The 27,341-nt window shown below is 53.1% G+C and overlaps 2 protein-coding genes across 2 annotated transcripts; one reads left to right on the top strand and one right to left on the bottom strand.

The window, feature by feature from the left end:
- The first annotated feature begins 209 nt into the window (after positions 1-209).
- On the top strand, positions 210-9,161 carry LOC119092219 (cell migration-inducing and hyaluronan-binding protein). Its single transcript, XM_037215194.1, has 4 exons — positions 210-336; positions 5,476-7,328; positions 7,406-8,338; positions 8,936-9,161. The coding sequence occupies exons 1-4, from the start codon at positions 214-216 to the stop codon at positions 9,159-9,161; spliced, it is 3,135 nt and encodes a 1,044-aa protein (XP_037071089.1). The 5' UTR covers positions 210-213.
- A 2,882-nt stretch (positions 9,162-12,043) lies between these two features.
- On the bottom strand, positions 12,044-26,606 carry LOC119092218 (dynein heavy chain 12, axonemal-like). The gene is made up of 7 exons (XM_037215193.1): positions 26,186-26,606; positions 21,492-21,664; positions 20,101-20,256; positions 19,235-19,427; positions 12,864-13,028; positions 12,253-12,430; positions 12,044-12,072 (listed from the first exon to the last, which is right to left on the bottom strand). The coding sequence occupies exons 1-7, from the start codon at positions 26,348-26,350 to the stop codon at positions 12,044-12,046; spliced, it is 1,059 nt and encodes a 352-aa protein (XP_037071088.1). The 5' UTR covers positions 26,351-26,606.
- Between the last annotated feature and the right edge of the window lie 735 nt (positions 26,607-27,341).

The raw sequence follows: 27,341 nt of genomic DNA, 5'->3' as shown, positions 1-27,341 counted from the left end.
ACTCTGACGTCTTTTCATAAGAGGCCTATTGTCGTCGCAGCCCATCAGCGGCAAACACTTGTTGCACCCCATGTGCTGTCGGTCACATTCATACATCTCCAAGCTCAAAGTCCGGGCCGAATACGTCATCCCTTATAGGCAGCTGCTGCTGAATCACGGTCGGCGCTGTATAAATGCCCAGCGGCGGCGCCCGGGGTCACCAGAGGACCGACCATGCTGATGTGGACGGCACTGTTGTTGGCGGTGCTGGCCACCGACCCGGGCGGGGCCGAGTGTCCGCACGAGGCGAGCGACCTGCAGCCGTGGAGCGTCGCCTCCTCCTGGGACGCCGGCGCCGTAAGTGAGAGCATGTGTTGAAAACCTCTGTTTCACCTCAGTCATATACAAACGATTTAGACACGCTTTAATAAAGGAAACATTAGAATGTGGATGCTTCATCATAGTGCATTCGACCGCGATACATTTCTGTCAACGTGTCACTAGTTACGGAGTACGTTAGTGAAGAAGTCCGGGTACGATTCTCATATCCATTAACGTTCTGCTAATGTCGCCTTTTTATTAGGGGAGCATTTCCCTTTAATGTTCGTAAATGTTTTCACATGTTTTCTTACAGACCCTACGCATCGTTCGAAACTCACGGCGCGATGTCTGTATATGTCAAGGCTAAACATGCGCAAACATTTACATCTTTCGTGAAATTTGCGACAGGAAAGAGGTGCATTTTCATACTGCCTTACCGGCTTATATTCGCCGCATTTCTTGGCATGTGCTGGCCAGGACTACGAGTGTACAATATGAACTGCGGTTATACCGCTTTTCGCACATGTACATATAACATCTGTCCTATTTACAACATCCACCCGCGTACAGCCTACGTGCAGCGTTCACCCCTATGTGTTGTAATAACCCCTTGGCTCAGGCAATTTCCACTTGATTCAAATTGTTTCGTAAAAAGTGTAATTTTACTGGCGTAGAAGCCGTTCCATTACACCTGCCGTTCCATTATGCATCCGAATTCGAAGTAGGGAGGTAGATGTTACTTCCTGCGCCAAAATCACACGCCTTTTTAACCTTATGAAACGGGATGCTACAACCGACTATGTTGTGTTAATTTTTCTTTATCTTAATTTTAATACGCATTTTGCAGCTGTCTTATCCACCAGAAGTGTCGGCCTTTTCTGTAAACGTAAGGCAGCGCGTGTAGTCCGGGGGTGATCACTTCCTTGGAACGATTGCCAAAGATCACTTGAGGAATTCCTCATGTCCTCATTACTGATGTATTCTGTACGTCATGTGCCCAAAATATTGCTACAACTCAAAGGAAAGGTTTCTAGAAAATATTAGAAGAGTTTAACGACCTTCTCTAAGTCAATTCGGAGAAACCAACAAAAAACGAGGAGCACAAAATCTGTGCCCACGGCCCCGCACAAAACTTGATTGGAGACGAAAATTTTGACGAAAGGCATTTGGCAAGCCGCCTCTGAAACAGGAGGTGTATGTCACACATCTGCGATTTTTAGAAGTTCCGAATGCAGCCCTCCTTGGCCCAAATAATTACGAACTCCACCATGACGGCCGTATCGCTGTGTAGACCGCTTAAAGACGCACTACATATACAGCTCTCAATTACGCGTCGGAGCTTAGGTTACTTCGCTGATCTGCTAACACCTATAAGCTGTATTTTGGCGGTACAACACACGCCTTTCGTCCTCAAGGTGGAAGACCTGATCACATGTTTCCTTAAATAACTGCCTGTTCTACAACTTTTAACCCTTGCCCGACAGAGACACATGCCCCTCCCCGCCCGATGACGGTGGTGCCTAACAGACCGCCCCCCCCCCCCCCCTTTACTAACTTTTGAACTAAGAAAGCAGACAATCGGGATAAAAGTCAGTGTGTTTCGCGCTGTCTAAGCTATCTAAATGTGACCGTTTTTTATAGATAGCCCACGTTAAGCCAATGACTATGGATTGTTCATGTCTGAAATGACAGGAAATGCCCCCACCGGTAAGTAATTTCCAAACCATTAAACTATTTAAGAAAAAGTAATGAGGTAAACACAGACTTCCTCCTGGCTGTCTTCCCGTGCTGGACACGTCCCGATGTTTGGATCTGGGCAAAATGAGTACTCTGTCAGGTAACGGAACCCTTAACATTGCCGCCATGTCCAATGGAGTGCCTCATATACGGTCCCCCTACAAGCAGCTGTCATTCTGAATGAGGCGGGTGACTGCGAACCGACCGACGCAGTGATCATCATCTAAGCTGCCTCACTGTGCTTGTTTTCTTTTCGTAGTTACTTTGTGATCACTGAGGTCAAGCGAGGTCGTGGGGGTCATGCATCTTTTGCGACACCACACAATTCATATAGTTATGCCACCACCATCTGATATTATTCATTTGAATTGTTCCGCACCATTTCAGTTGGGTTTAACTTGGATTGTATGCACCTGAAATTTCGCAGGGTAGTGTCCAACTTGCTTATGAGACAACACATCTATAAATATCATGTCATGACCACCCACGTTACAACAACGCAATAGACGACATTCGGCATAATGTGGCGCGCTTCTCCAATTGACTTATGTTTGAAACCATGTGAGAGATGCGTACTAGGTGAAACAATGTCACAGCGCGTTACAACGTACTGCAATAAGCGCGATGAGACAGATACTACGCTGTGAAGAGCAAGGCTGGCCACGTAACTTATGTGCACTGGGCACATATTACAACAGCCATCACGTTTCACAAAGGATGGCAGGGCAGCTTATATGCCGCACGCAGCCCAGAATACCTACGCCAAGCTGATGACATCGCCTAAACTATGTGAATAAGTAATAGCTCCTGCTCACGTGTCTGATACCCATGATTGCGGCAAAGCTCCTCCACTTCTCGTTTAGATGGTTCAAATGTGACGGAAATAAACAGGACAAAATTGATATCTAAACCAAGGTCTTAGCTCTCATTTGCACGGCACGCGGCCTTCGCTCCAGGCCTGGTGCGGCGCGCGTAACATTGGATATCTTCCTATGTAGCATGTTTGGCCAGACCGCAGTGATTTCACACCATGAGATACGCTTCTAAATGAATTGCCTTGTGGGAGCCGTCACAAATCGTAAAGGAGCACTTTTATAATTTGGCCTTGACCTGCGGAGCTTAGTACACACTTAGGTTTGTTGCGTGGTCTAAGACCGCACGCTACGGCGCTATCGATTTCAGTTTGGTTTTCTAATTCGGCTTGGCCGTTCTTCAGATGAGCAGGGGGTCAAAGTTGTCGCCTCCGGCCAATGGTGTGCCGCTGTCGAGGCCGTCAATGCCGGGTAAAGAACATGCCGATTAACAGGTGGTCCATGAGTTCCCACTTCGTGACATATTTGCATGACAGATAGCTACCCCTCATGATAAGTTCTCTAAATCAAGTTGACGTGATAACTGACATAGCTGGCAAAAGCAGCATCAATTTGTATCACGAGCACTGACATTTTCATATCGTCATGTGACATTGCATTCCTGCTCTGTGGTAATGGAAAAGGCAAATTTGGTGGCGCCAAAAAAACGTACATCGTTACAAAATAAATAAATCTGATTTCAAACTAGGCATTAAGAGAGTAATGTACAGTGCATGAATCGTTTTGGATGACCAACCAATCATTACAAAATAAATAGCATTGAGTTCAAACTAGGCATAAAAAAGAAAGCGGTGCAGTATGACTTGGGCGCACTCGTTGCATTTGTATGCGAAACTTTAGGTATAGACCACCACGCATTGACTTCAGGCACATAGAATTGTGCTCCATGTCTATCAAATTAATTTGGCTGGACAGGGAAGCACTTGTGACAACAATATACGTGATAGCCGTCATATGGCATCATAAAATAAAATGAGGAGCGTTGTGGCTCTATGAACTGGGGTTTACGCCGGTACCTATGACGTTAAGAATCCGCAAGAAAGTGGCCGCACTTAGCTTAAGTTGGGTGAGAGGCCCACCCGCCTCTCAGTTTACATACGGAATTGAAAACGTTGCCAGATTGGCACCAAAGCTGGCCAGCTGTAGGACTTTTTAAAATTGCCGTGCATCAGCGGTGCTGGTAACGTGGCGCTCTTCAGTTAAGCTGTGCATCGTATCTCATCGCACTTAAGTACCTATAAAAAACTTACCCGCTTTCTGGGAAATCCGTGACATTTTTTTGTTCTCAGCTACAACTTAAGCAATATTACGGCACACCACAACAATACCAACAGCAACAAAGTAATTCCCGGTGTCACCCTAAACGTGGTACTTTTGCGGCTTAATTCTCGTGCACACGCAGCTTCCAGCAACCTCCTGGGAGCAGAAGCTAAACGTAACAAATCAGCGAAGAGCTTTCAAAGATCAAGATCGATCAAAATGGCCATGTGGAAGCGAGGCCGTTCATCCCGGGACGGCTAGATTACCATCTCGAATATGGTGGCTTGGCATAGTTTCGTTCCGAGCTACCATATTATCCATGCACAGAAATTTAGTGCAACATGTTTAAGTTAATGCAGTCAGCTGCATACCTTAGTTGTAAAGTAAAAAACACAAACACAATTTTAGCACAAATTTGGGTGGTTTCTCACACTTGCACACAAGAATAACCGAGATTGCCATCACTGGCACACTTTTGTTCTAATCTGGCAACAATTTATATTCCAATGTAACTGAGCAATAATGGCGATCCCGGCTACACATTTGCGCAGGTGTTAGAAAGGATCCAATTTGCGCTTAAACTGCGTTTGTACTTTTTAATTTACAATCAGGCTACGCAGCTCACTGAAAAACTTAAACATATTGTACTAGATTTCTATGTATGGAGAATATGCTAGCTTGGGACGAATCTGAGTCAAGCTGCTATATTCGATATGGTACCCTAGCCGTCCAGGGATGAACGGCCTCGCAGTCATATGGCCATCATTATCGATCTTGATCTTTGAAAGCTCTCCGCTGATTCGTCGGGTCTCGTTTCTGCTCTCAGGAAGCTGGAATCTGCTGGAAGCTGCGTGTGTACGATGATGAAACCGCGAAAGCGCTACGTTTAGGGTGACACCAGCTAATACGTTGTTGCTGATGGTATTATTGTGGTGCGCCGTATTATTGTTTAAGTTGTAGCTGAGAGCATAAAAATGACACGGATTTCCCAGAAAGCGGGCAAGTTTTTATTCTAGGTACTTCAGTGCGATGAGAAACGATGCACAGCTTGATTCAAGAGGGCCACATTACCGGCACTACGAATACACAAAAATTAAAAACCCCGCAGCTGGCCCGCTTTAATGCCTATCTGGCAACATTTTTAAATTCCCTATGTAAACAGAGCTACCGTGAGTCAGGATGCAGCCCGGCGGATCCCCCCTCCCCCCCCCCCCCCCATAAACACACACGGTCAGAGCAGTTTGTGTCTGCATCCGTCAGCGACCCCTGCGCACGTGCTCAGCTCATTGGGACCGTCCTGCTGCAGGTGCCGGCGTCCGGTGACGTCACCATCGACCGTCCGCTGCTGCTGGACGTCAGCACGGCCGCGCTCGGCACCGTGACTATCGTGGACGGCGGCCGGCTGGTCTTCGACCCCAGTGCCGACGAACTGCTGCTCAGCGCCAGCCTCATCGAGCTGGATGGTGGCGAGCTCTGGATCGGCTCCGAGGAGTGCCCGTTCGAAAGCCGCGCCGAGGTACTGCTCACTGGTCAGCGCGACGAGGCAGAGGGCGCCGCCGCCGTGCAAAAGGCCGTGCTCGTGCGACGAGGAGCCCTAGAGGTGCACGGTAAGCCCAAGCGCTCGTGGACCAAGCTGGCAGCAACAGTGCCCAAATCGACGCGCGAAGACCTGTTGGGTAACCCCATCTACAGCGTACAGGACGAGGAGGGCTTCCGTGGCAATGGCTTCCATATGTACGAACTTGACAGCGACGGTAACCCCGTACAGAACTGGGGGCGCGTGACGGGACCGAGAAAATTCAGTCGTGTGCTCGACCACACGGGCAACGTGGTGGTGGTGGCCGTCTCACTGATGACCAGGTTTGGCAGGCACGACCCGGTCGCTACGGCGGAGGTGTTTGAGTCGCTCTGCTACGGTGGCGAGCGACAGTCAGCCATTCGTGGCATGGTGGACCGCCAGCGGCTGGCGTTCGTCGCTATCTGCCACGTTGGCTCACCCGAGAACAGCGCAGAGATGGTCGGCACGGTCAACAACGGTCGCTCGCACACAGGACGCGTGGTGCAAACCATCGGCGATGTCGAATTCGCCGCCATGTCGACCGTAGTACTCAGTGGTCCTGGCAGTCCTCCGCCCGAAATAGCGTCCTATGTGGCCGGAACTACACCCTCCATGGACGTGATCCTGACTATGACCGCTGACGTCAGCTCCTGGGAAACCGGCGATAGGATTGTCATCGCCTCCACCGACTTCAACCGAGACCAGGAGGAGGAGTTCGATCTGCTGGACTGCCCTAGCTGCGACGCCACGCAGGTGAAAGTCATGGGTCCCATCTGGTACACGCACTGGGGTGAAATCACCGACGGCGTTGACATGCGTGGCGAGGTCGGCGACCTCACGCGCAACGTCCAATTCCACGGCCAAATGGAGGATGCCTGCTACGGAAGCAACTTGTGCGACAGCTTCGACTACGATACGTTTGGCGGTCAGATTAAGATGCTCGTTGGCTTCAATAGCGCTAGGATTGAAAACGCCGAGTTCTACCACATGGGGCAGCAATCAGTGATCGGATCATATCCCATCCACTTCCACATGTGCCTGGACACGTCCCAGAAAGACGTGTATATCCGCGGCAATGCCATCCACAACACGTTCTCGCGCTGCCTCACCATCCACGGCACGCACAACGTCACCGCCGAGAACAACGTGGCGTTCGACCACCTGGGTCACTGCTTCTTCCTTGAGGACGGTGGCGAGCAGGACAACAGACTGATAGGCAACCTCGGCATGGGCACCAAAGCGGGCACTCTGCTGCCAACCGACGCCCTCAACAAGGTCAGCACGTTCTGGGTGACTAATCCCGACAACGAAGTCATCAACAACGTCGCGGCCGGCTCCGAAGGCATGGGCATCTGGATCTTGATGCCGGATCTGCCCACAGGTCCTTCTGCCAACGTAGATATGGGTCTTGTGGAAAAGCAGGCATCGCGAACACTTGTCAAGGCCTTCCAAGGTAACGTGGCACACTCTAACAGGCGCTTTGGTTTCCGTCTGGACGATGTGCTCCTCCCTGACGGAACGGTTCAGCCGGTCAGCTACTTCCCGCGCGTGGATCCGACCGACCCGAGGAGCGACATGGCGTTCCTCCACCTTGACGATTTGTGGCCTACAAGAACACCGAGAGTGTCTGGATCAAGTCTATGCACACGCTGGCTACAAACTTCCGCATTGCCGAGAGTGGTATCGGTCTCATCTTTGCGTCGGCCGGGCCGGCCAACCCCAACGAGCATAACGAGATGCTGTCTGGGGCCCGTATCGTCGGCGACACAGCCAACAAGGGCGAGCCGGCGGGCGCCGTCCGACTACCCTCCGGACAGGTCATCCAGGTGGACCGCTCGTTACCTCGTTCCAGACCCGCGCAGCACGCGCAAATTGGCGTCGCCTTCTACCGCGGACCCGTGCATGTCGTGGACACGTCGTTTGCCGGCTTTCAGACTAACGCGCTGCGGCCGGCCGGCGCCATCGGCAAGAAGCTCAGCAACCCGTACTTCTCTTCGCCTATTGCCAGCGTGCGCAACGCCACGTTTGACTTCACCGACCCGGCCGGCGGCAGCCGCTTCTACGACGGTGACGGCACCGTGCCGGGCTATAAGGAGCGTGACGGTAACCGGCACAACGTCGTGCTCGACTGGGACGGCTCGCTTACCACCTACCCTCGCGCCAGCCTGGTGCGGCCCATCCCACTGTTGATGAACGCACGCTGTGTGCTCCTGCCCAACTGGGGGCCGGGCGTCGGGCTCTGTCCGGACCGCTTCAACCGCGTGCAGCTCAGCATCGCCGGTAACATCCCCACATTCATGACGCGCAACGACCTGCAGACCGCCGAGATGGAGACGGCGCTGGCCGAGCGGCAGGTCAGCTACTCACTCAACTCGGCCGAGTCGTACATCATGCACTTTAACACAACCGTGCCGGCCCGTTTCGGGTTCAACATGTTCGGTGTGCAGCAAGGTCTGGCACAGCTCGTCGGCGTCTGCGTGGGTGCCAACCAGGAGCCGGACGTAAAACCACGAATGCAATACACCTTCGTCAACGACATCCAAGAGGTATTAACCGACGAGAGCAACAGCAAGTACTTTTACGACCCGGCCATCGGAGTGGTGGTCTTCAGGTGAGTTGGCTCCATGCCGGTGTGGTAATCTTCAGGTAGGCAGGAGCACTGTAATGCGGGCGTCCCAATATCAGAAGGCCAGCATTACCAGGACGGTCAATAAACCTAAGCAGCGGACGGTGTATGCCTGTGGCCTGTGTTGACCCATGTGCTTAGTGGGTGTCCTGCGTTGGAGCTTTATGGCGCGCTCAGCTGCGGAGACTATGTCCCACCCTGGCAGAATAGGCGGCACTGCCGGGAATCGAACCCTGTACCAACACCATTGGTAACCCTATGTACTTTGTAGGATTCCTGGAACGGTTTTTTTGTAAACCCCATTGTTCGCAACGTCGGAACCCTGCGGGGAGCGACTGTTTTGTCATGTCTGATGTTTTCATGCATCAAAATTTCAACCATTGGAATGATCGCTGGTTACGATCAGCACATCACCACTGATTCATTCCGGGCGCGCGGACTTCCGGGGGCCGTTACACACCCGGCTCGAGTCAGGCGGATAAACTGTCGCACTTCGCCCGTCATCGAGACTGTGCGCACCACCGAGCGCAGGTAGCCGTGCTAGCGTCGATGGACGACTGACCGTGTATGTACCGCCAACAGGTTTACCAGCCAGACTCCGCGCACCGACACGACCACATCCCACTGTCCGGGCGACCTGGACGAGGACGGCAACGGCATTTGCACTACGCGCGTCGTCATCGAGCTGCCGGCGGAGCACGAGGACGGCGACTGTCGCTCCCGGGCCTACGCTGACAAGGCCTCGGCGGTCTACGCCACCGAGCCCGTGTCGGCCGAGGGCGCGCTCGCTGTGCCCGTCTTCGCTTAGCGTAGCGATCGGTCGGAAGACAGCAGAAGACGGCTGGTAGCCGGTGACGCCGCCCCTCTAGTGTCCAACAACGCAGGGCATAACTATGCGGCAATGGCAGGGAATGCACGACCTGTGTATGCTGAGTGTCGACGAAAGGCTGGGATCAATTTATGGGAAAACGACCTATCAGGTGGAGGCGATTTGGCATCGTGTGATCATCGGGGGAAGTTAAAATACGTCCAAAAATACATTCTTCCTTCAGAGCATCACGTTTCACGGAACTGAGCAAGTGTGAGCCGCAAGGCCAGGGCTTTAAAACGGGACAGAGTAGTGAGCTCCACACAACGGGCTCAGCCATACCAGAAAGCCTTTAATGACGTCACCAGGGCCTTGTCTTACGTCCAGCACTCTGGGCACTGCGTTGATGCTGTGTTGATGAGCTGTGGAACTAGGCGTTAACCTTTGAAGAAATATGAGACATCCGATGCTTGTCAAACAGCCGACAGCATAACTGTGTCCGATGGCAAATAACTTCATAAATATTCTGTCGCCATGGCCAGTACACCCGAGAAATACTTAGCGCTTAAAACCCAATACGCAGAATATTCGCAAAGCTGTGCAAAAGCGCTGTCAACTACATTTGAACTTAAATATTTGATGTGAAATTTTGACAAGGCCAGTAGGTGGCCAGCTGTAATATTCTTCGGTGATAGCTTATCATCCAAGCTCGCTCACAACAGACGTTACAATACTTGTCTGGTTTCTTTACATTTGCTGCTTGTGGCCCGGCCGCAGTTATCTCACTGCGGACAGCTCATTAAGGTGGTCCTAAATACACAAAGTTTGTCCAATGCAATGGGAACTGTGTTTGTGTTTGTGTTTGAGGAATTTCATGATCTTTTCTTTTGTAATGACTGCTGGCATCTATAGCTCAGTCTGTATGATGTTAAATTCGATTTTATGATCAACAAAGTTATAACCCAATTATACCCAGCATTCAAACCAATGGGTTATGTAACAGTCAGCTGACTAAATGAGCAGTTTCGTCTCCACTGATGCCGTCAAATATGGTGTACCTGACGTCATGCAAGCTTTGCTTCCAAACTATCTCCATTCCCACGCAAGCTCTATGCTGCTGCTTTTTCAGACCGAACGTCTCTACCTCGTAAGAAAGCCCTGACTGTGTCGGTAGTAGTTGATGACAATCACTCCTTGTTTAATCCTCTCAATGTTGGTGTTCTGTAAAAAAAAATACTGTGGCCGACAATGTCAAAAAACCTGAAAAATCATGTAGGCTCATTGGCAGGCATTTTATATTCATTTCTGCTATTGGGGGGTCAGGAAGTGGGAATAAAAGGCTGTCGCACGTTACGAAAGATCGCTGTACTAACGACCATTACTCAATTTGCATTGTACAAAACAGCTCAGCTTAGAGTGTACGCGTCTGTCAGTATCTGAAGCTAAAACAGAAATGAAAATTTTGAAGGTTACACAGTGGGGGAAAAGGATGACATTTCAATGACATTTTGCAATATCTTGGATAACGCAAACGTCAGATGCTTGTCATGCATACATACCATGCAATTTGTGTTTAACATGTTGTGCAAGGCCAGATCCAGGTCAACAACATGGATGACGTACAATCAGGGCCACCTTTCTTCGTCAATCCGCGACTTGGGTATCCCATGGTTTACTACCTTTAGTGCGCTCCCGCCCAATATGCATGATGCATATTCAGCGTGACGTATGTAAACGGCTGCATGGGTTGATTATCCATCTTTATTTTAACGATAGAAGTATATCGCACACTCTCACTTTCCTGTGGCCTCACGCAATACAGACGGGCCGCAGAAAAACGAAAACCTGGAATCGTCTATGGTGTTTTTTTTTTTTTTGAAACTCTGACGCCCTACGCGCATGACGCTACGCGCTATTTTAATGCACGCTGTTAGCACAAGCAAGAATTGCACCAGTACGCTGCTCATTCTTCGCCTGAGTGTGTCCGCCTACCAAGTTTTCGCGATTTGTCTGACTGCCTGAAAACCTGCGATCTTTATGTTGCCTCAAAGTGCACCGGAAGTGTGTCGCACAACCTTGCCTTTAACACCCTCCGACATAGTAGACTGACTGCATAAAAACAAAGACCTGGAACCATCTCTGCGCGACTGATTTCTCAAAAATTTTGGCAGTACGTGTTGCGCATGGAATATATGTTTAAAGCTTCGGATTGAGTCCACTGGAGAGTCAGTGCCTTGTTAAGTGCATGGATAGCTGCGGCGTGCTGTTGTGATATATTTCCATATTTCTTTGTTCTGGCAATTCTTCTTTATGCCGTCATGTTCTTTGCAAACTTTGGCTTTAGCATGGAGCGCGTGGAAGGCCAATTCACTGAAGTATTACTTTCACTACGGCAATGCTTTAGTGCACAGCCCTATATGCGAAGAAAAAAAATGCAAAGCCACAAAACGCGCACGTGTCGATTTCTCGTTTGCGATTTCAGGAGTCAAAAACGTGATTTGTAATCAGGATTTACTGTTCGTTCTGGCGAACTTTTTAACTGCGGGCCCAACCAACACCTGTCAATAAAGCGTATAAGATACGTCATACATCCATGAAAACGTTCGAGGGTTTGATCATCAGTCGGTTCTCAAGGGCGTTGGACACACATGGCCACAGGTAACAGTATGCTGTTATGACTAATATAGCATCCTCTTCTCTCTGGACCATCTAAACCTCGAGCTGTTTCCTCCTGTCACCACATGCGTGGCACATTGGATGACTTGGGGTTTGTTGCCCGCCAAGAAAAAACACCTGAGCTTCGCTCGCCACCTGACATGCAGCAACGCCTGACTGGTACCACACGCTCGCACTTGAGGACACGTTTGCAGAAAAAAACGCACTCATCGCTCGTGCACCGAAAACGCCGACTCTGTCGACAAACAGCCGTGTGCGATAATACGGGTTCGAGACGCTGCTCATGGCCTGAGCCTATAAGCCAGCGCCTGAGTCGATCGCTGGCTATCACGGAGCCAGCGGACAGCCGGTGTTTGCCCGCGACTGTGGCGGCGCCAGCCCGTCGGCCGGCCCCCCTTCCGGCGTCGGCACTCACCTAGCTGCTGGCTCTGGTGCAGCGGCGCCTCGAATAGGTGTCGCACGTGCTGGCTGACTGTGTGCCGGGCCGCCTCCAGGAACACATCTGGTATGTCCACGGTCATGTAGGACATGTGCGCGTCATCTCCCAGGATGAAGGCCTCGATGAGCGGCGTCCGCTGCAGCGAGGCGGCCAGCTGCCGGCGCACAGACACGCTCACGTACACCTACCAGCGCACACACGCACACGCACGCGCACGCACACGCACACGCACACGCACACACGCACGCACGCACGCACGCACGCACGCACGCACGCATGCACGCACGCAGGCAGGCACGCACACACACACACACACACACACACACACACACACACACACACACACACACACACACACACACACACACACACACACACACACACACACCTGCAGACGCACGCCGGAAACGGCAGGCTGACTTGACAGTACCCACATCTGTGGCGCCCGACGTCCACACATTTTTTGGTGCGTTCTTTGTGCCATTGTATGCCGCCGGGAAAACCACTAAAACCATACACACTATAGAATACTAAGTCAGCGAACACGGAATTAATGCTTAGCGTCCGCGGACGAGGGCGGCACTCGCCTGGTTGATGGGGAACAGGGCGGCCTCCTCGATCTCGGTGAACGGCGGGTAGAAGGAGACAGTGCACCCGTCCAGGATCAGGTCCACCTCCAGCAGAGGCAGCATGCTCGGGAAGCGGAACAGGCTGACGTACGCCTCCACCGTGCGCATCAGCACGTTTCGGAGCTGCCGATAAGGTAGGACCATCACTGCACCGGCTCGCCAAAGCAACCATGAAAGCGCAGCATTAGCTCCAGCTTCGATCTTTTAAGTACTATGACATCCGATTCGTCTGTATACGGCCTCTACACAATGAGCAGCTTAGCTGCATGTGTGCATCGTGACACGGATGATCTTTTGAACTCGCATATCCCAAGTGGCAAAGCAGGACGCAGTTTCTAAACCACGGAGCCACCGGCTCTGTTCTCACGCGGGGCTCTCAGTTGGCTAATTCACGCACCTATTTTCATAACAAATCAAGCGATCGTGCAAACGGCAGGCCCAAATTTTCATCGACGGAAAATCCATGTATGAACCTAAAGGCCAGCGGCAGTGTCGCAGGTCAAGTAAATGAAACATCTCTCACTGATTCCAGTACCAGTTTTGTCAGGAATCCACGAATTTGACAGCTCTAGCGTGTGAGGGGAGTGCAAGTGCAGGCGCTGGATCACCATCACTGCCTGTTTTGGCATCTATCGGCTGTATGTCATGTGAGATCACGTCGGACGGTGGTGTAGTTTCCTATTCAGCTGGCGGGCTCCGATTGCGCTAACTCTGGGTGCAGCCCCGCTGTCGTACCCCGTCATACATCACAATACATCCGTCAAACAATCTCCGTCATACATCACAAACATGCACAAGTGCGCGACAAACAAAGCTGAATGGCGTCATCCCGTAGCCTCCCAGCTTTCTTGCGTGACCTTGCAGAAGCGAGGCAGCGATAGAGGGACCTTTGGATCTCCGGTTGTACTTGTACCGACGTGCCACCGCGTTGTGATTAGAAGCTATCGCACGGAAGCGGTAAAAAAAAAAACAGACGGCCAAAGCCACTCAGCCGATCACGGTTATCAAGTCATCACGGCACAAGCTAGGATTACCCTGGTTATTTGTCTACATAAATCGCCTCGCATGTTCATTTCAAGGAGCTGAAAGGCCTCAGTTTGCTGCCCGTCTCTCCGGCTTCTGTTGCAGGCAGCGCAAACTGAGGGGGTATACCCAGTGACTGGGAAGCGCGGGGCCAGCTCCCGCACTGCCGAGACAGCTAATCGGCTTATATGCCCAGGAATGCCCCACCGGGCAGTACAAAGCACGCCGCGCCGGTGGGTCGGCCGTATGATAACGATCGTGCGGTACGAGGACGGCCACACGCCCCCACGCCGGCCGTTAGTAACAGGCGGCAGAGCGGTGCCGTCGGACGTGCTCTGCCTGACCAGTCCCGCCCAAAGTATATATATATATATATATATATATATATATATATATATATATATATATATACCTGATGGAGAAAATTATAGGTATACGTGATCGTCGTTTTCATCGCGACGAAAACCAAGAGCAGGATGCGGCGTCAAAAGCACAACGAAGACGGCGGCGGGAGGCCAATGTGCGCACTGTGTCAGCTGGCACAAAAAACTGGTTTCTCGGCGAGGTTCGCAAACCGAGGAAACTGGGCCTGCAGATTTTGATCCAGTTTCGTAGTTACGAAAAGAGGAGAGAATTCCGAACCATGGAATAACTTTCAACCACATGCGATGCAAGGTAACTGGGAAGCTCTCATTTGTACACTGGCAAACAGTTAGCCGATGCCATAAAAAGCCGTTGCAGGTGCCGTTACTGTCGTTGCACACGAATGACCGCAATGCGCTGGCACCTGTTAAATAACTTCTGGAAACCAATGAACCACTGGCACATATCGTTGAAGGCTAGCCCTGCACACATCCGATGCAGAGCGCGCTGACCCCGTATCACGGGGAGCCGCGCGCGTGAACGGCCGTGCAGGACGTTCTGATTCGTAGTTCCCACCTATCGGGCCCACGTCTCTTTAAAAAGTCATGCACCATCTGACCCATTCACAGGCGTGCGAGTGCTGACTACGCCTTTCAAGAGGAAGCCACAACCGGCCCAGGCATGCCACTTGTGGGCCGTTTGAATGCAATTCATTCATAAGCAGCGCTGTAGTTGTGGGTAGGCAAACGCGCCACGTAATTCAGCGGGTCTCCCCGCTCGATTCCGGCTTCAGGCAAGCCACTTGCCGGCGGTCTGAGTGCCACCCACCCGCCGCGAGAGCTGTGGACAAACACGCCGTGTGATTTGAAGGCTCTCCCCGCGCCGACCCGTCCGCCGCAGCCGTCGCGCCTGCCCGCACTGGTGACGTCAGTGAAGAGAGCGCCCAGCCGGCGGCCCAGGCGCGGCGCCGGTGAGGCGCGACAGCCGTGGCGCGGGTGACGCCTGAGGCATCAGGGGACGGTGCTCGGCACATCAGCAGAGTCGCCTGTGCAGCCCGTCGGCTTGTCGTTAAGGGGTATGTGAAGGAAAACATGTGCATCCAGTGTCTTAGAATTGCCGACTTCGGGTGTAAAGCAACACCCAGGAACGCTCCACCAGGCAGTACAAAGCACGCCGCGCCGGTGGGTCGGCCGTATGATCGCGATCGTGCGGTACGAGGGCGGCCACATGCCCTCACGCCGGCCGTTAGTAACATGCAGCAGAGCGGTGCCGTCGGACGTGCGCTGCCTGAACAGTCTCGCCCGAAGTGTATATATATATATATATATATATATATATATATATATATATATGCACCTGACGGAGCAGATTACAGGCATGCGTGATCGTCGTTTTCATCGCGAAGAACGCCAAGAGTAGGATGCGGCGTCAAAAGCACATCGAAGCACAAGAAGATATGAGGGGAAGTTTTTCATTCCTTTTCCCCACACTTCGTGTGAATTTTTCACTCCTGCCTGACATTGGCTAATCGCACATGTCGAACCCCTATTTCCCTTTCTGAGGTTTTCACATGCCATCCAAAACCGACCTCACTTGAAACCACCAAGCATAAACGAGGCTCCACAGAACCTGGACACCTATGGCTATGTCCTGCCTCACCTACATCTGAATCATGTCTATGTATGCGCTGAGCAAGAGGGCCAGGCGCCTCCAAGCCCAAGAACGCAAGCGACTTCAGCTGCTCGCACGCATTAAGTTTGGTTTGTTTACAAAATGCATCACAATCGGCAGCTGTGTGCCAAATGCAAGGTTTTCACGCGTCGCCTATTTGTTTGGTCTCACCACCATGCTACGAAAGCAGAGCCTCGTGCAAGCACCAGCAAGGCATGGTGGATAATTTTACTTCACGTATTTATATTCCTAAATAAACTAAATTGCCACTAAATTGCATCACTCCCGAAATGCAGGAGTGAAAAATTCAAGAAGTGTCCTCTAAATTAAATTTACAAGATGAATATCAAAATTTCAGCACTCCTGTTAACAGATTTTAAGTCAAATTAGCTGATAACAAAATTTTGCCAGAAAAGTATCAGTCTTTATATCTATTCAACTACTTTTGCTTTTCCTGGTACCATACGAGTGTGATACCACTTTATTCTTCCTTCCTTTTCGATTGCCTTTAGAGGCACCATCTTTTGCTTAAAATGTTGACCAATTTCTCTGCAAGATGCTCCAACTGCAAACTTGTATGTATTTCATGCATAAATTGGATTAATTCGCCAGCCGCCCAAAACATGTTTGATATGCATCAAAAGAGTGAACAATTTACAGGGAATGAAGGAGACAATTTGAAGCACGGCACGTATTTTTACCGCCATTTTTGCCTTGTTAAAGCCTCGGTTAACCGTTTTCTTGGTTCATGGCGGTGCTCAATAATGATAAATCTAAGCCTTTCGAGTGTCTAACTCACCAGGCTACCTGACCAGGCTACCCTAATGCTGCCATACAAAGCTTTGGGACAGACATGACGCAGCTAATACAGAAGTGTTTGATGGCGAAATTCTGCCCTCTGGAGATGTTAATCATGCACACCTCTAACTTGTTTCGCATTTTAATCTCGTAGGTTGGTGGGCATAATTGATATTTATATTTGGCGGGTGAGTGATATGACTCTGTCTGCCAGCAGACCACGCAAAATGTACTGGCTTTTTGTTTCGGGGAGCGGGAAAAAGCCAGTAAGTCTGCCGTGGACCAAATAATTGCTTACCTTACCTGCTGTCAACCCATGTTTGGTAGCCAGAGTTACCCATTTTCTGTTTTAATCCATCCAGTTTTGTCATAAGACAAATTATGATGCAACGAGGGATGCAATGGGCATATTTCTTTCCATATTCTTGATTATTTGCCTCAAATTTCTTGAAGTGGTCCCTCATGGCTGCTTCAGCCAGATGTTTTCTACAGTTGCCATGGTTTGCTGACTGGCAAATGACTGTACTGTATATGTGCACTATATTTTTAACACATGGATATTCTATGCCGCATAGCAATTATAACTGAGTTAAATATTAGTATGTAATAAACAGTCAGACCATCCTTTTTAAAATGTGAGGCCAACGTCTCACACTTTGTCGTTGCATATGAATAAACAAGCCTAAATAGATGTCTTTGCTGCAGCTGAAAAGGCAAGCAGCAATACTGGCATGGCCATCTAAAAGTTATGTGAATTTTGGAGAAGAGAGATTGCCTTATGGAGCATGCCCATCATTGCTCTTGACATAGGCCAACCATGGCAATCAAAATAAGTTGTTCGAAGTGATATAAAGTATTTTGATGTGTGTGTTGTCAACTTTGCCCGATGTCAATAAGCATACACAAATGAACTGTATAAAAATGCAAGTTGAAACCGGCCAAAAATTAGCTTTATCATGTTTTTATCACAAGTGCTGCTGTCAACAGAGAGGTGAGTTGAGATGATGTTCAACATATGGGCTATTCTAAGTTAGGTTAAGTTGGCTAAGTGCTTGGCAAGTGACAATAGGAATTGTGCAAGAATCAGAACTCACAACTGCTGCTGTGATACAAACAGGTTAGACAGGACGATATGAAGGAAGGCCTCTTTAGGTTAGGCATAGTTAGGCTACTTTCATGGAAATAAAAGCATTGGTATTTTGTAAGGAACAGTGACAAAATGTTTGTTTTCCCTGACCCCATCTTAACAGAAGCCAGAGGTATGTCCATTACGTTTGACTTGGTGATGGGCTGACGTGTAGAAGGCCCAGGTTTTTTGTGTGAGTGTTTTATGTTTGTTGAATGTTCTGTTGTTATTTTGTTATTGAATTCCGTTGCTTTGTGTTGTGTTAAAAGTGCTGTGGAAGGGAAGTGCAAAGTGCAGCATCAAATTATTGGTGTTAATAATTTTGCGCGCTCATTACACTGTCATGAAATTACTATGCTTTAATGTATTCTGTGTCACTTTAATAGCTTAAGATGTTAAAAAACAAAACAGTTTTGTCAGGTTTCTGATATTACGCCCACGCCAACTTGAAATAGGTGTCTTTGTTTGCTGAAGCATCAGTCACGAGCTCACAAGTTCCATCTTTTGTGAACTGATTCTTTCACTTCCACATGGTCTTTTTGCGATGGAATTTTTCACTCCCACCCTAGTTCAAAGGCAATTCTAGCTGATTGTGTGCATCGCATCCTCAAAAAATGTCGCAGACTTCGGATGTAAAAATATGCCAATTTCGGAACGAGAAACTGTTTCGTTGCAGAGTTGTCAAGCTGCGCACCTTACAGGCTCGGAATGGATGACAAGATCAAGAACAACTATAGCATAAAGTCGCAGACAAAATTGAATCGCACACTGCCGCAACCTTTTTACCAAACGCCCTGCCAACGTGTGGTTGCGGAGCAGAGAAACTACAGCCTTATCAGCTGACAGGGGTCCGCATGGTGGGCCTCGCAGCCGCGGAGCTGATTGCGGTGAGCACAAACAGCCGGGCCGGGCCATCAAGCGGAACGAAAGACGGCCACACACCCACGCCGGCCGTTAGTAACAGGCGCCAGAGCTCTGCCTGTACAGCCCGGCCGCTCCCGCGCCCGCGCCAGCACGAGCACCCCTCTCGCCACCGTCACTCTCTGGGCCCGCAGTGAAGCCGGAGCCGCCGGGTGTGGGCGGACGCGGCGACTACCGGTCTCGCGTGCCAAACGGCCGGCCTCAAACAGGCGGTGGTGACGGGCGACAAGACAGAACCTGAGCAGGAAAGGACGGGTAGCCCTCCTGTAGCGGCACCAGCCAGGACATATCGTCGGTCAGAGTGTCAGGCCTGGGGGGAGGGGAGGGGGGACGGGCGGCGATACACACCGCCAATATTTCAAGAAGGGCTGTTGGCGCTGCCCACCACCAGCACGCCCCACGGGAGCTGGTCGCAGGCGGCTCCCACCTCGTTGGCGGCCAGCGTGTTGGCGCTGGCGAACAGACGCTGCCGGTGGAGCTTGCCGCCGCCGGCCGATGTGACCGCGCCGAATATGTCCACCAGCTGGCGGTACCAGGTGCGGTCCAGCCGCACCTCCTCCGTCTCGCACTCCTGCGTCAGCGTCTCCTTCCAGGAGTCGACGCTGAACTGGCGAGGAAATCTGCCGGCCGGCCGAGCGCGGCCAGGTCAGAGAGGCGCCCACTCCACAGCGAGCAAGCGATCAGTGACGGGTGGGGCCGCTATGACACACTGGATGGTAATTTGCTGCCACTGAAGGGATGACATGCGCGCGAATAGATCTTTGACTGGGCTCCAAGTGCAGCAATTGGCCTACGCCGGTCTCGTGCTGGCGAGTAAGTGGAGCGTTTGTTTGGCTACCAGTTACACCAAAATAAATGGCACTGGAACATTTGGCCCACAATAATTTGATTCCCAGGCAGCCGCTCCATTTGAGCCGTGAACAGTTGCTCCAGCCAGGAACACCCGAAAGGCAAATATCATGCGGTCACGACCTCGACACCATTGGCTCATATCTGTTCCCTACGTTTATTCTAGGCCCGGAACGCATCAAGCGAATTGTAGAATGTCACAAACACCGCTCTCCTCAGGGAAAGAAAACCAGCTGGTGGATGCGTCACCATCCCAGCAACACAAATGTTTTCCTCTAGTTGACGTGTCCCACCGACGCAGTCAATCCCAGCAATCATACGAACACACACAAAACCAGCGTGTTATGCTCATAAGTCACTACGAGTGATGGCGAAGGCGGGCGCTGCAACATCTAGGTCACGGCCCGTTCCTCCGCGCCGGCAACAGGCCGCCGTTCCACTCACTGAAACTGCGTCCAGTCGACGAAGAGCGCGTCGCTCAGTACCGAGCGGCACAGCTGGAGGGCGTCCCGCAGGCAGTGGTGGGTGACCATGAGCCGGCGGTTGACGCGCTGCCACGCCTCAAAGAACGCCTGGTACCACGGCGAGAAGCCGACCCACCTGCGGTGCAGCAGGCGGCGATTATTTACGGACGCATCGCGGCTGCATCGACTTTTACGGCCTAGGTCAGCGACAGCAAGCACGCCAAACAGACTGACGCAGGCAAAATAAGCACGGTCGTATTTTTATCCGAGCGCGCGGTGCCGGCAAGCCAGACGCGTCGCGGGCCCGGGCGCGAGTTGTCGCTCACAGTCGCACTCTGTAGGCCTTCACCTAGTCGCAATGACTCGTTAACTGCCAATGACCATCTGGTAGGTCCTGTCATCCAGAACCGGCAAACCAACTCGCTGGCTGTTAAATATCGGCGGCTATCACATCCTGTTATCTACTGTCAAACGTGACTGACCGATGTCTGTAATGTCCGGCAGAAGGTGGACGTCACTAGCGACGCATTTACAACAACCGAGGAACACGCATTAGCTTGAACCAACCTCAACCAGCCAGGTTCACTTTGTTGACTAAACCAACAAAGTGTAACCGGAAGTAAAAGGCGAGCGACACCAGACATGAAAAATTTTACATAAACCGCCCGCCAATGCTTTTGACCAGCATGGCCGCACTCCAACCTCCCCCCCCCCCCCCCCCCGGCACGGGTTGGCGCGATAAATTCAATGGCTAGTGACCCTGATAGTCGTAACCGGTACGCATCATATAGTAATACCAGAGAAGTTGCGAGGTTGTATTGCCGGGCGGATGAGCAAATAACGCGGGTCAGACCAATGCTCTGGGGGGGGGGGGGAGGGCAAGCCGATTATGTGGTGTTTGGGGTCAACCCTCTGAAACAATCGGATCGTCACTGCCTCCGGGCAGAACATGCAAGGCTTCGGGGGGGGGGGGGGGAGGGGGCAGGGCCTCGGTTCCAGCCCCCGCTAGCTATACACATGATTGGTGCGCTATTAACCTGATGGGACCGTAATTGCAGCCGCGGTTGTTAATTCTACGCTGATGTACAACGTGACACGCCGAATATTTTATACTACAATACGCCGAATTTCTTATACCATCTTTGGCATCGTCTGCGCAAAACGACGCTAAAAGCAGGGCATGCTATGAGGAGATGAAGTCCCCATTCAAGTGTACTGGCCAACGCTGATGTCTGACAGCCGACGCACCACCAATACACCAACAGACGGCGGCCGTTCAAACGTGTGCAGCTGTGACTGGCACCCGTCGGCGGCAACCCGCCCCCTCCCACCCCCCCCCCCCCCCCCTCCCCCGCTCCCCGCGGCGCTCACGGCAGTTCGGTGTCTTTGGCGCGCGGTACGGGCGGCTCCACCACGGGCTTCAGGTCTGGCACCGTGCGCGCCACCAGGTCACGCCGTAGGCGGTCGGTGAAGCCCTGCCGCACCTCCTCCACGAGCGCCGCCACCTCTGTCCCGTACTTGCGGGTCAGCGGCGCCGGAAGCAGCTGTGGACACGGCCGGAATCAGCCGCGCGCTTCACCCAGGCCAGCTGTGGACTCGGCCGAGATTAGCCGTGCTCTCCGCCCGGGCCAGCTGTGGACACGGCCGGAATCAGCCGCGCGCTTCACCCAGGCCAGCTGTGGACACGGCCGGGATCAGCTGTGCTCTCCGTCCGGGCCAGCTGTGGACACGACCGAGATTAGCTGTGAACACGGCCGGGATCAGCCGCGCACTCCGCCAAGGAATAGCTGTGGACACGGCCGGGATCAGCCGCGCACTCCGCCAAGGAATAGCTGTGGACACGGCCGGGATCAGCCGCGCGCTCCGCCCGGAATTAGCTGTGGACACGCCCGGGATTAGCCGTGCCCTCCGCCCGGGATTAGCTGTGAACACGGCCGGGATTAGCCGTGCTCTCCGCCCGGGATTAGCTGTGGATACGGCCAGGATTAGCCGTGCTCTCCGCCCGAGGCCACTCAGAACGGGATCGATATCTGCTGTGAGCGCTGTCCGCTCAGCTGAGCACCAGATCTGAATCGGCCGTGGCCGCTTTGGCAGCGGGACGATCGGGCACGACCGCTGTTGATAGAGTTGAGGGTTTAATGTGAATATTACACATTTCGCCGAACATTCTGGAAGTAGCGAGCGCATTTGGGCATAAAACATCCTAGAAATCGATGCACCCTAAATAATCAGCTTCCATCTATCGGACGAGTGTTACTCTATGACCCGTATCGATGTATAGTTTTACATGGACGCATGCATTCAGCACACTGAATCAAGTATTTAAGCAATTAGATACCAACGATTTTTGTTCTTAGCTCAACCTCAGCATAGTGCGACAAGGATACATGGTGTCAGCTTCAGCGACACTGATCTACCGCATGTGCACTTTAAGCGTTAAGATTTAAATGAAAATTAATTTACCCAGACGCATCGCAACAATGCAATTAGACAGCAAACCATGAATGACCACGACCATGAACCGATCAGGGCACAACAATAACTCAGTGCACATACTAGTGGCGGTCTTAGACAGACAGAGGCAACGGCAGCTCTCCCTGACTTGGGAGACCGATAGCCAACTTTGATTATTATTTTCTCCAATGAACGAAATGACCCTTGCGAAAACAAACCCGCGGTCCAAAACAGGCCGCCTTTATCAAATAACGGGCCACATGGGAACCGGCCACACGGGTGCGCCCATAGAGCTATCTGGAGTCTGGTTAATTCACGAGATCCGGCTGGGCGGACATGCTGATTGACGATCGAGTGTTCCGGCAAACGACGTGCAGTTAGAGGTGATGGTGCCATCCTGGCGTGGAACGGCCATCGACGAGCGTGGGAGAGCGCCAGGTGACGCCGGCGTAGTACCGAGCCATGTCTGGCCAGTAGTAGCTGGTGCCATGGCGCACGCGGACTGGTCGCGCCGCCCGCGGTGTGGCAATGTGGTGCCGGTCCCCGAGTGATCTGTCGAGCTCGGCTCAGGACGACTGAGGAGACCGGACGCGGTATATGGAGCCACTGGACCGGGCGACAGGCTGACGAGAGGGCGCTACTGAGCGGCCGCCGCCGGTAGAGGATGCTCACTACGGGCCGGACGGTTATCAGAGGGCACTCCTGGATCGGGCCGCCAGCATGCGCGACCAATGAGACGATATCGATTATGTTCGACGGACCTAGCTCCAGCATCTCCGTGGAAACAGGACCAGTGTTTTGATGGACGGCCACTAGCGACTGGGCTGTTTATCGAGGTTGTAAAATTAAGCTGTTGACCAAATGACGGCGGACGCAGTGGCAGCGTGTCTGGCAGAAACGAAGGTCGCGTGTTAGGTGCCGGGGCCTGGCTCCTGCCCGTGAACGTTCCCACGCCGCGGCCTCCTGAGCACACCGTGCACTGGCCCGTTGACCGGTCAGTTCGCGATGCCCTCCCAGGGCACCTCCCTTCTGCTGGCCTTGATGACGTTCGTGACGCTCACCTCATCCGTGCTGTACTACCTGCAGCAGTCTGACTTGGCACCAAGCCTACCGGCGGCGCGGGGCCACGCCGCGGCTCCGGCCGGCACCTGGATCGACCTCCCAGTCAGCACGCGGCCGCGAAAGACAGTCCTGCTCTACACCCGGCTGCAGGGCACCTTCGAAAACTGGCGGCGTCGCTTCGGCGAGAGCTTCGACGAGTGCCGCTGGTCGCGCTGCGAGGTGACGACCGAGCGGGCCGCGCTGCCCGCCGCCGACGCGCTGCTCTTCTCGCTGTACGACCTGCGACCGGACGAGCCGCTGCCGCCGCGCCGGCCCGGCCAGCTGTGGCTGCTGTACGAGCGCGAGGCGCCGCCGGCCGTGCGGCGCCGGCACCCCTCGCTGCTGGGCGCGATTGGTCGGCACTTCCACTGGGCCATGTCGTACCGGCATGACGCCGACATCCCCGTGCCGTACGGCATGGTGCTGCCGCTCGGCCAGGCGCCGCCGGCCGCCAACCAGTCGCGGCCGCCGCGAGCCGGCCGCAACCCGTGGACGGGCCGCGTGGAGACGGCCGGGGCGCGCGCGGCGCGCACGGCCCGGGCCGAGCGGGCGTTTGTGGCGCAGTGGCGCCGGAAGGTGGGCCCGCGGGTGGCCCCCGTCGTCTGGGTCAGCTCGCACTGTCACACGGAGAGTCAGCGCGAGACCTACGTGCGCCAAATGCGAGACACCATCGACATCGACGTCTACGGCGAGTGCGTGCCGAGGCCTCCACGCACAGATGTTGCAGCGCGTTATGTTGAAACGTAACTTCCGAGCTCATATCTTCTGACGTTTGTCCAAGACAACTGGAGAGCTGCGTTGATTCTCAAAAGGCTTACACTGCAATCACACTGTGCGTACATTTTCTTAACTAGCCAAATCGTTAATTGGTGTCTCTGGGAAAGGGCGCAGATAGCCACAAAGATATCACTCCAGCCCCGAACAAGCGCCTCCTTTATGTTGCAGGTGCGGCGAGCTAAGCTGTCCCATCACGAAGAAGGGCTTTTGCATGCGTCTGTTCCAGCAGCACTACACGTTCATGCTCGCCTTCGAGAACGCGCTGTGCGAGGACTACGTGACGGAGAAGTTCTTCAACGCGCTGCAGTACGGCCTGGTGCCGGTGGTGCTGGGCGGCGCCAACTACAGCCGGCTGGCGCCGCCCGGCAGCTTCGTGGACGCGCAGCAGTTCGCGTCGCCGCGCCACCTGGCTGAGCACCTGCTGCACCTGAGCGGCGCGCCGGCCGAGCTGGCGCGCCTGCACGCCTGGCGGAACCACCACCGCGTCTACAGCGGCGAGCGTCACTTCACATGGTGGAAGTGCGAGCTATGCCGGCGGCTGCACGAGCGGCGCGCGCACGTTCACCACACGGACATGTACCGGTTCATGCTGGGCGAGCAGCAGTGTCAGGGCTCGTGGCAGGCGGCGCTGGCCGCGCGGTACGGCCGGCTGCCGCAGGACGACGAGGAGTGACGCGCGGGTCACGCGGCGGCGGCAGCGGAGGCGGTGCGGGGTGGGACGGCTGGCGCGCGCGTCTGGACCGGATCAGCGCGCCGCGGAGAGCCGCCAGACGCGGTACACCGGTGCTCACTGGTGTTGTGAGGTCAACATTCCATTGTGCGGAATTGGACACCCGGGGGTCGAAGCACAGGACAGTACTTGACTCCAGGACGGTGCTCCCAGTTTCGCCACAATGCACTGTATTTCTGTACCGCGTGACTCACGTTTGATCCAATGTCTGTATCTTCACGACGTTTGCGTTATAATCTCGTATATGGTTTGTTGTGCATTGATAACGATACCCAAAGTAATGTACGTAAAGCATAGGTGTCATCAACAGCACAGTGTCCTGACTAGCAATCCTGCATTAATAACTGCGTCTCTGACCCAAACCAGCTACGCTTACCTGGCTTGCAAAAAGCAGACGTAGTCAGACGTAGACGAGCTGTAGAAATGAATCTGTGTTTCTGATCGGGTGTGACCTGCCTCTGACTTGAACTTAATCAGCGTCTCTGATCTGGACGTGACATCCTGATTTGGACGTGACTCGAATACCTGACCTGGGCCCGAGCAGCACCTCCGGTCTGAATGTGGTCAATTTCTCTGACCTGGGCTTGAGCTACATCTGAACTGGACATAACCTGTGTCTCCGACGGTTAGACCCTCTTGGCGCCTTTGACCCAGACCTGACGCATACCACTGACCTAGAACCCGACCTGTCTCTATCCTGGACCTGATCGACGTCTTTGACCTCGATGCGACTGCGCCCCCAACAGCTGCAGGTGACCCGCGTCGCCGGGGTCTCTGACCAGCCCGGCATGTGCATTCCTGACCGCCGAAGCTGGTCGCCACGAGTGACCTCGACGTGGTCCGTGCAGTAAAGACGCATTTGTGTAGCGCCTGGGCATGACCTGCTCCTCTGACCTGGAAATGGTCTGTGTCTACCTACCAGGAAATGGCCTGTGACCTGCTTTGCGCCTGAGCTGGATGTGAGCCGCCTTCCTGACCTCCGGACCTGACCTGTGTCTCTGACCTGGACCATGTTGTGCAGCCACAGCTCGGAGACGGGCGGAATAGGCGACAGCCCCACGCAGTCCTGCAGGAAGCTGATGTGGTGCTGGTCCTTGAATGTGGGCTCCCAACCGGTGGGGAACGGGCGCCGCTGTAGACGCTCATACACGCGCGCCTTGTCCAGCATGGCGCGCAGCTCGCTGGAGCAGGGCAGGGTGGCAGGTTATGTCAGCGACCAGTGCAGCCTGACATGGCTTGCCGATATAGGTGGCAATGGGCGCATGGAGACGTGCCGTTAGTTTTTCGTTGACTATCATTATGTTATATTGTCAGATTGTGTTTTGAGGCCTCTGTATCATAGTGTGTTTAGCTGACCGATATTCAGCACATTTCCCATACAATGAACATATCAACGGCCCAGCGAGGGTTCAGCGCGGATTCCTTCATTTGCCCTACAAGGGTTGCCTGCATCAGCTTCTCGACCACGCGTGCCCCTAGACGGCCATTACACCAAGCACTGAACGCCCAACACGGAGCAAATATGATCGCTACCACAAATACTAACGGGGCACGTGCGCGGAGCGCATGCGGCGGTGGGTGATGGAGGTCTGACAATCACGCACCAGCACCGCAGGCCAGCGCAGCGCCGACCAGCATAATATCGCAGAATTTGCTACAGCTTACTGCATACAGACCTTCGACCAAACTTGGCTAGCAGTATCCGCCATGAATTCGCGTTGGGCCAGTGTTTGTTCGTGAATCGTTGTCAATGCGGTGCTGGTGCAAGTTAGCATGGAAATTGTTAAAGCGCTGAACACAACGACCACAACTTACAGGTGTCTCTGGAGCTTCAGTTGTTTTTGTTTTTCGGCCCTAAATTTAAGAAGAAAACAATCCTTAAATTGGTCTCTCCTGAAGGGTTGATAACTTGCATCTACAGCTACCGGTGGCAGCTTCACTTCTGAATGACTCGATTTCTTTCTTCGCAGTGCCATTGTGCGGATGTTAAATCGCCGATTTTAAAGATGAAATGGCGGGACGTCCACGATGGTCCTCAGTCAAGCGCACTGCGCGGCAAGATGTGATAGCTCTTCGATGCCGCAGCGGGGTGGAGCGGGCAACGTTTCAGCGCCCTCGAGCCACCTAAAAAAAGAATGCTGCTGTGTGGTGACCATCAA

Source organism: Pollicipes pollicipes, unplaced genomic scaffold (assembly GCF_011947565.3).
Source record: "Pollicipes pollicipes isolate AB1234 unplaced genomic scaffold, Ppol_2.1 Scaffold_3447;HRSCAF=4054_pilon_pilon_pilon, whole genome shotgun sequence".
NCBI classification, from domain to species: Eukaryota; Metazoa; Arthropoda; class Thecostraca; order Pollicipedomorpha; family Pollicipedidae; genus Pollicipes; species Pollicipes pollicipes.
The sequence above is the reverse complement of the archived record's forward strand: the minus strand, read 5'-3'. Positions and strand labels throughout refer to the sequence as shown.